The sequence below is a fragment of the Chlamydotis macqueenii genome, chromosome 3 (genome assembly GCF_036417535.1).
Source record: "Chlamydotis macqueenii isolate bChlMac1 chromosome 3, bChlMac1.mat, whole genome shotgun sequence".
NCBI lineage: Eukaryota > Metazoa > Chordata > Aves > Otidiformes > Otididae > Chlamydotis > Chlamydotis macqueenii.
The window spans coordinates 66,493,725-66,506,470 of NC_141558.1; the positions used below are offsets into that span (position 1 = coordinate 66,493,725).

At 45.0% G+C, this 12,746-nt stretch overlaps 1 protein-coding gene across 2 annotated transcripts in view; it reads right to left on the bottom strand.

Annotated features, from left to right (window-relative positions):
• Window positions 1-12,746, bottom strand: part of TTBK1 (tau tubulin kinase 1) — a 104,620-nt gene that overhangs the window by 17,927 nt on the left and 73,947 nt on the right. Inside the window, exons 12-14 of one of the 2 annotated variants that reach the window (XM_086745597.1) lie at window positions 12,088-12,263; window positions 9,800-10,358; window positions 776-1,030 (exon numbers count right to left, since the gene is read on the bottom strand). In XM_086745597.1, coding sequence (XP_086601723.1) covers window positions 776-1,030; window positions 9,800-10,358; window positions 12,088-12,263 — 990 coding nt within the window. The remainder of the gene's footprint in view (window positions 1-775; window positions 1,031-9,799; window positions 10,359-12,087; window positions 12,264-12,746) is intronic. The other variant, XM_086745598.1, reaches the window with a different exon arrangement.

The window sequence follows — 12,746 nt, forward strand, 5'->3', positions numbered from 1 at the left end:
AATTCTTGACAGTCAGTGCCTCTGGGGGAAGGCAAGTAGATTTGGAGCAGCTTAGGAGTGGAGAGCAGACAAACAGGTCCACTGTCATGTAACAGAGGCAAAGCCAGAGAGACAGAAATATGTGGTCGCTGTATGGAAACCAAACTGCAACAAAAGCAAAGGGATTTCCAAAGAGACACATGATCGTAACTCCACAAGAGGGATAAATCCTAAGGTCCTGCCTCAGGTGAGCTTCCAGTGGGAGTCTGCCTATATCTAGATAGACTAAAACCGCCTACAGATTTGGCCCAGTGTAAGATCCCAACAAAGATGCTTGAACCGATTTGCCTGGGGAAGGTAATCCTTGCTGATACCTCCACGGTCTCTCCACTCCAGTCATAATTTGACAACATCTGTGGCTTGATTGCACATGTTCAGTGAGGCAGCTCTGCACTTCCTACCCCAAGGCTGCAGGATGTGCGAGTGAGTCTCTGAGATGAGCCCTGGCATCCACCTCTTTCACACATCACACGTTCACCATCTGCGTTCTCATCTTCGGCCATGCTGCCGCCCCTCACCCAGGTTGCTGGGAGGTTTAGAAAGGCAGATGTTTTCAGTCTCTGTGGGGTCTGGTTGCAGGGGCTTTGGAAGTTACAGTACCTTAGGCCAGTGTTGTCTGGGGTTCAATATTGCATTAAGTGGTGACACATTGTGGGCAGGTGGGATCTATTATTGCATTATGGAGGCTGCTGCTTCCCTGAACAGGCTATGTTTTGTGTGTGAAGCGGGCCCACACCTGCTGGAGCTGGGACCTGGAAATGCGGAGGACGGAAGGCATGAGTCTGTGGTTTCCTGCCGTGAGGGGCATGTGCCTGCGGTGGGGCATGCGCACGGGACTGCTCTCCGCTGAACGGCTGCGCTGTATGAAAGTGCCACCAACGTGAGGGTAGTGTTCTGTCTCCAGGGTTGAGGAGGAGAAAACGGAGGACGCCAGTCTTCTCAGGGGGCTGTACCTCGGGAGGGAGTGCTGAGAAGGCCTGTCCTCCTCCAACTGAAAAAGACCAAGAAGAGTGGAGGAAAAGGTGTCAGGCAAAGACTTGACTCGCCCCTGGTTTGTGATGCGCATGCTGCAGACATCTTCGCCGGCGGATGAAAAATGCTTTTGCTCTACGCGGGGCTTACTTACTGCTCTGTCTCTAAATTCCCTGGGATCCTATGAGCACCATGGGAGCCTACCATTACAGGGGGCCTGCCATGCTCTCCCCAGCCACATGCGGACATGAGCGACACCAGCAGTGTCAGGCTCTGCTACATCAGTCCCCTCCTCTGGCTCTTCAGGCCACACGCCTCACCTCTCTGTTCCTCTGGCATCACTCATTTTGACATGTCATTAGGCTATTCATACATCTTGCATACAGGTAACAGGAAAACTCTGAACACACTTGGAAACCATGTGTATGAGAAAAGGTGAACCACCTGGTGCTAAAATGCTACATGCATTTAAAAGCACGGGATTCTCAGGGGCTCTTTCAATAAGTCTTATTAAAACTCACTCCAGGGATAGGCAAATGCAACTCTGGGGGCTGCTAGTGGACTTTCCTTTTCTCACACTTACTCTGCTGGCCTCCTGATAAACTTTTATCTTGAGTACCTGCAGGGGGAGTGTTAATGCTTTCAGTTTTGGTAAGTGGCCGACAGGCAGCAGCTGGAAAGGCAGGCAGAAAATAATTCTCCTTTCAGTGAAAAACTCAAAACACAGAGCCACGGGAAGACATGAGGAGAAGATGCACTCTTAGATCTCTTTTCTGGTTCTGTGATCCTGGGATGGCCAGGAGAGGGAGAAAGTATACTCACAGAGGACGGCTTGTGCCAGGATGAGATCGCAGTCCCTACCTTCCCTTTACGCACTGAATGGAAGACAGAGGCATTATGGGAATGACTTCAGATTCTTCACCCTGAAAATGCTAAGCCCTTTCTCCCTCTCCTACCTCTGCTGTGAAACTAGCACTTTCACAGGGGTCAGCAACCTCAATTCCCAAAACCAGACCATTTTTCCTGGAATTACATTTTTCCTTTCAAATCCATTCCCTTCCTTGTGCTGTGTTTCTTTTCAGGAAGTCTCTGCAGGTTTCAAAATGTAATTGGGAAATGTGAAAAGGCAATATTGTATTTTCTTAAGCCAACACTGCTCTCCTTACCTTACTAGAGATGTCACCCTTGCAAATGATAGGAGAAAAAGAGCTGAACTTCATCCAGGCTCATCTCCTTCCTGTCACCTTCAATATCTTTGCAGTGCTTTGAGGCAGGTATCTTATCTTCACAAGCGTCTGAGAACTACTCAGCTTGTGGTGGGCACTAAATGTGAAAAGCAATTATTCACAGTCCTAATCGTACTGCATGTCACTGCACAGATCAGACTCTCAGATAATAATAACAATGTAACGCTGTCATACAGAGTATTTGAGAAAGACAAAGGAACTCTAGATGGCAGCTCTAATTTCTCATAAAGACAACCCCCTCTTCTTTGCGTAGATGGTGTAGAAATTCAGTCCTGAGTGTATTGTTTGTAGGCTGCACAACTAAGTATACTGGAATTCTTATTATTACTTTTTGCTTCATGTTTGGGCTCGACATATTGTATGATTTCCCATGTATATATCTTACCATGGTAAAGATTTCTCAGATAAAAAAGGGTCACTCCAACTATCCAGATGGACCTCCTTTACAGCACAGGACCAAGGACCTTGCCCAGGCCATGAAGGGGCAAATTGCAACACCCCACCAGCAAGTGCCCTTAGGTATTGCTGGCTCCTGGCTGAAGCTGAGGTTACAGACACACCACTTTTCTTCACTGATGCTCTAACACTTAAATTACACAGTCAATGCTGGAGGTGCTGCTCCCTTTTACCCCTTTGCCCTTGGCAGCAACCAGGCTGGGCCACCTGCCATCAGGCCTGTTCTGCTCTGTTTGGACAGAGGCAGTAGGACACTTCCCAATGTGATGTGGATATAGCTCAATATATTTTAAAGATATATGATGCAATTACGAATTTCTACTGAGCTTAAGCTAAGGTTTTGATCGTTGTGACCTGTATATACATCACGAGCATACGTGAGCATTACTTCTCTTACAGTATCACCCTTTTGCTGATCCTTTATTCATAACACATGGATGGACAGGGACCCTGAATCTAAAGACCATAAGGGACGGAGGCCAGCTGTACATACATCCTTCTCTATCAGCTGGCAAGCTCTTTGTACATAGAAGGAAGTCGGAGGAACTGACTGTCAAGGAATTCCATCATCTACAACAGGCACCAAGTGCAGCTCAACGGGAATTACACTGAGCAAGGGGCAACGAGAGCATGCTCTTCTTCTGCAAATGCCCATTTCTCACCACCGAGAAATGGTCCCTCAGGTCCCCTCAGGGCAGCTTACAGACAGTGCTGTAGAATGGAAAGGAAACCAAGACACCTTTTCACATCTTATTTTTCCTGCTGCCTTCTTCCCCTAGCCCACCTCTTCGGCCCAAGGTTATAAACCACAGAGTTTCCTGTGTTTTGCTTCTACCAGTTGCTCGATTATTTTAGCCCAGCTTTTCTTCTTTCTGCCTCAGAGCCAGTCAAGCTGTAGTTTCTGTCCTCTCTTCCTGCTGTCTATAGGCACTCTGGGAGTGACAAAGCCTTCCCTTATCACTGCTCCAGGGTCTGGGGCCACAGAGGCCACCAGGCCCAAAATATAACCCAGAGGAAGCCTTACTGAGCTTTCACTCCTCAGTGCAAATCAAACAGAGTTCCTCCAGGTTGCAGACATGGGGCAACTCAGGGCTCTACACCACATAAACCAGAGAGGCAGTACAGATTGCCCAAAACATTAGAGCTCTGTCCTGGTTATGACACAGCTGTCTTCCGTGTCTCTGTGTCCCTTTCCAAGGAATAATCATCACCAACTCAAATCAATGGAGGAAGAGAACAGCATACTGGGGTCACTGAAGTGGTCATCCCCTGACCAGCCGTGCTGCTCCCAAGGGTATCAGGCAATGTCACAACTACAGCATCCCTCAGATGAGGCAACGATGAAGTTGAGGAGCATGGGGGCACCTGTGGACTCAGCACCAGAAGAGAGAATATTTTCTTGGTTCAGTAAGAGTCTCAGCACAATTTTTTACAGAAGAAAAACAGTGGTTATAGATAAAGTTAGACTCCCAAGCAAAGGGGGCCCAGGCAGCCTGTGCAATATGCTTCTGAGTGCCTCCTGTCTTACTCATCGTATTACCACCGTAAGTCTTCAAGCTGAGCATCCTTGCGTGATCTCTCAGCAAAGATGCCAATGATGAGGTGTGGCTGGGAAGGGCTCATAAGCTCCACAGCTGCTGCCCTCTCAGGGTCAAGACACAGACAACTTAAAAGAAGTGCATTTGTGGCATTCTCCTGGCTGTGGAAGACTGGCTGTAGGAGAAAACAGGCCCAATATAGCACCAGGGAAGATTTTTTAAAGAGTGATTCTAACTACACAGCTGAGTTGTTAAGGAAGTACACCAGTGCCTCTTCACATTGGGACCTTTTCTAAAAGACGAACTCTTGGCTCTAGGAGATGGGTCTGTTAGAAACAGTGTAAGCAAAATGCTCTCTGAACTCTGCAGACTATATCCAAGAACAGGCGAGGAAGAGTTAATGTTATCTCCCACTATTGCTTCACTTTTCTTGTGTTTTTTTAGATGTGACATCATTTGGATAGGCATGTTTTAGGCAGGGAAGTATCAAAACATTTTGTACAGTGCCAACGGCACTAGCAGCAAATGGAGATTCAGAGTCAAGAAACACCTATGAACACAGACCTAGAGTCAAAAGCAATTGCTAAAACTTATAAATATACAAACATTTGTATTTCTTTCCAATGCAGAAGGCAGCAGTAAGCTGCCATCTCTGCCAAGTGTCAATAAATTTAAATAGCATATTCAAGAAATTGACAGATTTTTATGTTATATTGATAGGTATGGATACAAATTATTTCCAACAATAACAGCAATCCTATGTCAGGATTAATATGTAAATAGAAGTGCAGGTCCAATCTTTTTTTTCCACTCATTTTTAGGTATTTCTATAGTTTTATCTGCACATTAGTGCATAAAAAAAGCAGAGATCTATTAGTGCATTCCTGAAATGCATACATTAAAGTAAATCCTAAGAGCTCTGTTAAACAGCTGGCTGGGTGCTCACTGCTGCGCTGAGCAGTACATAGACAGAAGGGCTCAAACAGGATGTAGTTTCGTGACAGACCTGCTCTCCCTCTATACCAGGGCTTCCCATGAGGTCTATGCTTCACTGCAGCTGTCTTCTTGTCAGCTGAAACTGGGAGATATCTAATATGTGAGAATATTTGGGTCAGAAATTTCCCCAGGCTATTCAGAGCCTTCTCTGTACTTGACTTTCCCCACAGCAGCATCTGTTCATACCGTGCTCCGTCTTACACCCACACAGTTTCACGCGGACACCACCATCCCTCACACCTGCACTATAGTATCTTTCTTCTGACAGGTTCATACATTTGAAGAAACATCTGAGCTCTAAATGAGAATAACTTGGGGAACTACAGGCTGGTCAGCCTGGATAGGGCATAGAGTAAATCCTCCTGGGAGCCATTTCCAAACATGAAGGAGAAGGTGACTGAGAGCAGTCAGCATGGATATATGAAGGGGAAATCACACCTGCTGAACCTGCTAGCTTTCTGTGATGAGATGACTGTGTGGGAGGTTGTTTACCTTGACTTTAGTAAGGTTTTTGACACTGTCTCCCATAACATCCTCATAGACAAAATGACAGAATAGGGACTAGATAAGAAGATGGTGAGTTGGACTGAAAACTGACCAAGCTGCTGGGCTCAAAGCATCGTGCTTACAGAAACAAAGTCCAGCTGGAGGTCAGTCAGTAGTAGTGGTGTAGCCAGGGCTTGATACTGGGGCCACTACTGTTTAACAACTTCATTAATGACCTGGATGATGCGACAGAATGTACCCTTAGCAGGTTCACAGATGATACAAAGCTAGGAGGAGCAGCTGACATAACAGAGGGTTGTGCTGATATTCAGAGATGCCTGGATAGGCTGGTGAAATGGGCAAAAAGGAATTTCATGAGGTTCAACAAAGGGAAGTGCAAAGTCCTGCACCTGGGGAGGAGCTGGTAGCCAACTGTTTGCAAAGCAGTTTGACACGTGAAGTGCTGTGTTCCAGTTCTAGCCTGCCCAGTACAAGAAAGACATGGACATACTGGAGATAGTCTAGGAAAGGGTCACAAGGATGATGAAAGGACAGAAGCACCTCTCATTTGAGGAAAGGCTGAGAGAGCTCAGACTGTTTAGTCTGGAGAAGAGGTTCACAGGGTTCTTATCAACATCTATAAATACCTGATAGGAAAAAGAAGATGGATCCAGACTCTTCTTAGAGTGAAAGGACACGAAGAAATGGGGAGAAACTGAAATACAGGGAATTCCATTTAAACAAAAGAAAAAAAGTTTTTTACCATAAGGGTGATTGAACATTGGAACAGTTTACCCAGGGAGGTTGTGGAGTTTCCATCCCCAGAGATATTCTGATTGGACACCGCCCTGAGCAACCTGCTCTAGTTCATCCACCTTGGAGCTAAGAGTGGAACTAGATGACCTCCAGAGGTCCCTTTCAATCTCAACCATGCAGTGATTCTATGATAATCCAGAGGTTGCTGTCTTTTTGCCAGTAATGGCTTATATACTGAAGCCAGAGAATGGAGAAACAGAAGAAAGCATTAGAGCAGGGATTATCCATTTGTTCTCAGTACTCTGCTGACACCAATGGATGATCACCAGTTTTTGGAAGACCAGAATGAGGTCCCAAATTGATACAACAAGGCCGATGACCTTAGTCACGGTAGTTCTGGATTTAGTGAGATTTTAACCTATCTTAAAGGCTCAGTTCATATTCACACACTATCTAATCACAGTTTCAATCAAACCCAGAGGAAGCCCAAGCCTGAGCTACAGGAAACATCTTTCCTTGCTAGTGAGGCTTTCAGTATTTTCATTAGTTAAGTCCTTGGTCCACTTCTTATTAGCATCCCAAATAGCTGTCCCTCCATTTCTGCTGTGCCTAAGGAGAACAGGCTTCTGCTTTCCGTTAGGCACCCAGCCATTTTCCCTTTGAGAGTTAGCAGTTAGTTTTGTGACAGCAAATGGAAAAATAGGAATGGCACTGCAAAGCCGCGTATATAAAGGCAACTGAAGGATCCAGACATCAAAGGAAGCACCGTAAATCCCAGCCAGCCAAAGAAGTCCAGTGTTGTCTATATGTACAAAGGTAGATCCAAGAGTAATTAGATGGTATTTCAGAATATAGGAGCAAAAAAATGTGCAGTCTGCTGGAGAACCAAGGCTGTCTAATATATTAGCAGTGATCACCCACAATCCCATTAATCTATCTTTTTTGCCTGCTTTTTAAGGATCACTGTGCAGTGGTAAGCAGCCTTCATACTGCATCATAGCAAACTGCCGTAGCCATTCCACATAGTCATATTATGTACTACGGCTAAGAAGGCACCGCTGGCCTTCTTTAGCTACGCTGAATGTGCCAGTGAAGTGTCCCTGCTGGTTCTTACAGCTGGTTCTTACCAGCTGGCTCTTGCCATGTTCATCACATCTTGCAGGTTGAAGTGACCAGGCGTGACTAACAGACATGATCCAGAGCTGACCCATGGATGATCCGTATCACATTGCTACGCTCAGCGGGATTGTGTTGTTTTAATTATAACTTCTTCAGTATACACGGAGTGTGAGAAAGTACATCACAAGAATGGATAACAACTCTTTGGCCTTGTGTATGAAAAAACAGAAGATATGCAAGAGAGAAGTGTTACATCACTGCAACTCCCTTGTTTCCTCTTTTGAGCTCTGACCAAGCTCTGGCGGGGGGCAATGGGGTAACTGAAACCTGATGATTCCGCATTTTAGAATAATGAAAGTAAGTTGTTTATTTAGCACTATACAAGGCTGGATCTCCTTGCAGTGACTTTGGAGACCTCACCTACGAGCGCATGCACTGCATAGGACCTCCCAAGTGCCGGGACAGGCTCTCCAAGTCCTCGCTCTAACCGGGGCTCCCAGTGACCATGGATCTGGATGATGGTAATGTATTAATAAGGCAATTGGTGATATATCTTTAAATATCTTTACCTTTAAATGCTGTTACTGTTAATCTGTTCATAATCACTACTAATCCTTTATTACCTTCTCTATTGGAATAAATCAAGTGAAACTTAATTTTGTGGAGTATTCTGGTATTTGGATCTTTTGTGCTGATCCTGCTCTGTGGTAAAACATGATCTTGCACATCTTGCACTGACCAGCCTAGTAAGTGTAAAGACAGAACAAATTCAAACATAGACTGTTCCAATTCTGCCAATCCTGCCTATGCAATCTCTAGATATCTGGGCATTCAACATATTGGCTTTATACAGCAAACCTTGCAACTTGCAGTCTCCATGAGAAGCGTGTACTGCTACTATTCCACGCTCAGCAGGACAGTCTCACTAGCACCCGCTGTCAGTATTTCTATCCTTCCTGTAAATGCTGCAGCCTAATACATCTTAGTAAGGAACATCTTGCCTGGCAACCAAAGGTTTGGTTAGATTCTTTTTATATAGTTGCTTGTTTTGCTGCCAAAACTAACAGTCTTTTTTTTTTTCTTGTACCTCTTCGGGATCCAGAGAAGAGAAGAATCTGGGCAAGGCCTGAATGGAAGGAAGTTCTTTTCACATGCTCCAGCCCAGTGAATACTCCCTTCGACAATAAGCTTAAGAGGGAATTTGAGATGGAGTTACCATCTTTTAGAAGGGAACAAGCAGACTGCACGAACGCCTGCCATAGGAGGTATCACTACGTACATGACCCAAGACCCACCTGCTCTTTGCTGCACTTACGGATCTCACGTGCATGACAGATCTTCATTAACATACAAATACAAAAAGCCCTCAGGAAAATAATATTATTGTCTCTTGCAGTGAACACTCTGGGACAGCCGCCTTCTGAATGTCTGAGAAATGAAGATTAGACACGACAGAGGAACTCTGAGCCTAACAGTATATCATGTTTTTCCAGGTAATCTGATAAATTACCTCCCTCTAAAAACTGAAAACCTTAATATATTCAGAGGACCACAGAAAAAAGCAAAACTGAAAGAAAAAACCCCTCTACAACTATCTGGAAAAACACAGTAGATAAAGAACATTTCTGTGAGTAAATACCTGGTAACAACAATGCCAGTCACTGAAATAAGGTTGTTGGGATGTGTGCACTGGTTACTCTGAGCTTTTTATAGGGTATTCAGAAGAAAGTTGAATTTCAGGGAGTTATTTTATGATTTGCATTGCTGTAGGCCTGCCCAGTGCTGATGTGTGATTAGATTAGAGGGCATTCTCTTGCCATACACTGCTGTTGCTGCTGAGAAACTATGTGGAGAAGATTTGCTAGTGACACCTCCATACAACTAAGTGGTTATTAACAAAACACCGTGGGAGAACAATAAGAGAACTGATTAAAGACACCCACAACCACATCTGCGCTCTCCTCTTCTCCCTGTGCCAAAATGGCTGAAAGATCTTGATAACAGTGTGTCCTTAGTAGGGGACAAGGTTACTAGCTACAGGGAGCACTTCTAAGGTGTTCACAACATTTGCAAACACTGTCAGAAAGAGTTTCACAAGAGCATCCATGCTTGAAATCACAGACTTCTCCAGCACAGCTGAGGTTTCCTAAGATGATGCTAGACAACAAGATACAGACCCAGGGATCTTACCTGTCTCTGAGGCCCAGTAGGTTCAGATTCTCGTCTCCTTTGTCGGATAGCTGGTGCTGAATGTAGGGGGGAGTGGGCTGGACTTCCTGTCTGCTGTTCATGTTTACTGTCAGACACTGTTTGAGAAGGTCCTTCATGTCTGTGGGAACTGTCCTCCTCAGTCACAGGCTGCATACCCCGACTTCGTCCATCATGCGTCTTCGGCCTGACTGCAGCATCTGCCCCCAAGCGCCTTCTCTCCTCACCCTCTTCAATAGGCCTTAGCTCCTCAGGCTCCTCATCCGTGGTTCCAGAGGTGCTTGGCTCAGCACCCGGGTGAAAGTCCTTCAGCTCTGTCTCCTTATCAATGATAACCCACTCCTTGCTATCAAAGTCCTCCTCCTCTGCGAGTGGCACTGAGCGGAAAGCATTGCTGAGGGCTTCATGTTCCACGGAAGCAGACACATCCATCCTGCCACTTGCCTGCCGGTCAGCCTGGCCAGTATCAATGGACAGCATCTGGGCTGGCTGGGAGGAGCATACAAGCCGTGATGGAGAGCCCGGTAAATCCATTCGAGATCTAAAGACAGAACGTGAAGCCATTAAAAACACATCAGGTTTGTGGTTAATGTTAGGGATCATAAGATTTGAGAAAACACCTGTATAGTCCTTCTCAATCGTTTCTCGGTACACTTCACAAAGACAGGTTTAAACAAAAATATTTCCTTAAAACCTACAATGGCATAAGCATGTTCTGCCTAGAGTGCTTCAGCATTACAGCCAGTTCAGCATCTCTCTTCCTTGTAGATGACAGGATGATAGCCAGTTTCCCCCAACACCACCAATACACTCTTTCCCCTTTGTTAAGTTCTACTGGTTTGTGAAAAAAAAAAAAAACAAAAGCAAAACCTCAAATACCTCCAAATCCTAAATCTACTATGTGACTTAACAGCGTCTCTTCTGGGCTCCTATAACCTCTTCAGCTGCACTGTGCTGCCCCAATGGTGGCCACTGAGGCCTCTAAGGCAGCCATATGAGTTCTTCTAAGACAGCAAGAATCTTTGATCCCATTGTGCACAGATGACCCCAAACTACTTTGGAGGAGCAGGAAGGAAATATGGCAAGTACCCTTTCATAAAGGGTAGTATAATGTTAAGTACCTCGCAGTCTAAATAGCAGCAGCTTCTGCAGTCATGTAGAAACACCTTTCAAAGAGGCCCTGGAAGCTCCCTGTGCCCCTGTGGCCCTGGCAGCATCTCAGCTGGAAAAGCCAGTGGCACTTCTGTCTTTCTGCTCCATAGCGTTATGATCCATGCTTCTCATTTAGCCTACACCTGCTGCTTGCTTTGCTTCTCTGTCTATCACAGAGGCCAGCAGTTTGCTGCACAAAGCCAGAGTATCTACTGCCCAGAAAAAGGCAGCTGTAGTGTGTCTTACAAAATGATTTCAACAAACACCATACAGGAGCCTTGCAGATTCTTCTGGGCCTTCCATGTGTGAGAAAGCATGAGGGGAAGCAGAGAAGTGACTGACCACTGAGCGAGAGTTGCTAAGCAAAACTGGGTATCTTTAACACAGTGGAAGCTCAGAGCTGAAATGGAAAGAATTACAAGCAAAAATGAAAAATTTTTGATGAAGAAATGGGAATTAGAGAAGGAGGTGAACCAAAGGCTGACAGAGAGAAAGTTGTGAGCAAAAAAAAAATCTCAGCAAAAGCTATCTGATGGATCTGAAAGAAGCAAGGCTATATTTGTTAAAGTTTGTTTTGTTTATTTCTTTGCTGTGGATCTGAGAGAGGGTATTCCTATGACCCTCAAAAATCAGGGTGTAATGTATACTCCCATGCAAACAAGTGCAATGCTATATGCTGAAAGAAAGAATACTAGTATTACTATTAATGAAAAATAATGAAAAAATGAAACCCACCAGATCAGGATCTGCCAGCTAGCTCCCAGAATACATCCCTGTAGGTATCCTGACAAGATTAATTCTTCTCTCCTACGTCAGGCCAGCCAAAAGCTTTATGACCGTTTATGTTATCTCTGATCTGATGCTCTGCCTGCCTTCTGACAAACATCCCTCCTTGCATCTGCAGAGTTCTTCCCATCCAGGGACAGGGTGAGAATCATTCCAACTAACTCTCCTTATTAACAGAAATGAGTGTCTCATCAGAAAGATCATAAAGCCATGAACACCTCCACCCAGAAATTAACTTCCAGTGTCTGCTGATCTAATGATTAGGTTGGTCTCAACAGTCAATCCTCAAGACACTGCTAAAAGCAGTAGGAGGCTACAGAGGGTGAGCAAACCTTCTCTCATGTAGATCTGCTTTGCCATCAGCAGTGGAGAGGCGTTCTGACTCAGGGCTGTTCACACGGCGGTATCTTAGGGAGCGCACTTGTGCGGTAGGGGACTCCGGAGGCACTCGGACAGGGGAACTGGGGCAGACACCATTTCTCTGCTCCTCTTCCACCATGCACTGAGTCTGTAGAGGATAAACACAGAGAACCTCAAAATCTGACCAAAGACATTGATTTTCCATCTTTCACTGCTGCTCTGTGCTTTCTTCCAGGGTACAGTTCCAGCTGCATTTTCACAATCTACACAATCAATGTTTGAAGGAATGCAAGGGTCCATATGCCTTGGCAATTATCTAGTATTAAAACAAGATATGGATTTTAAACAAATTCAAATTCATCTTTACAAGGTGGCCTTTGCATTTCAACTACCCTGAACAGTTGATCCAAAGGAGTTACCATGGGCTAACTTACTGCATACACAAATCCTAACTGCTTATCCAAGATGTCTAAGAGCCCTTGTTTGTCAATATTCATCTATGCAGAGTCTATGCATTATATTGCAATGTACATACTTTTACTTCTGATGAACTTAGTATGCCATCCCCTAATTCCCAGGGTGGTTTGTTTGTTTGCTTGTTTGTTTTAAATCTTGGTCCTAAACAAAATCT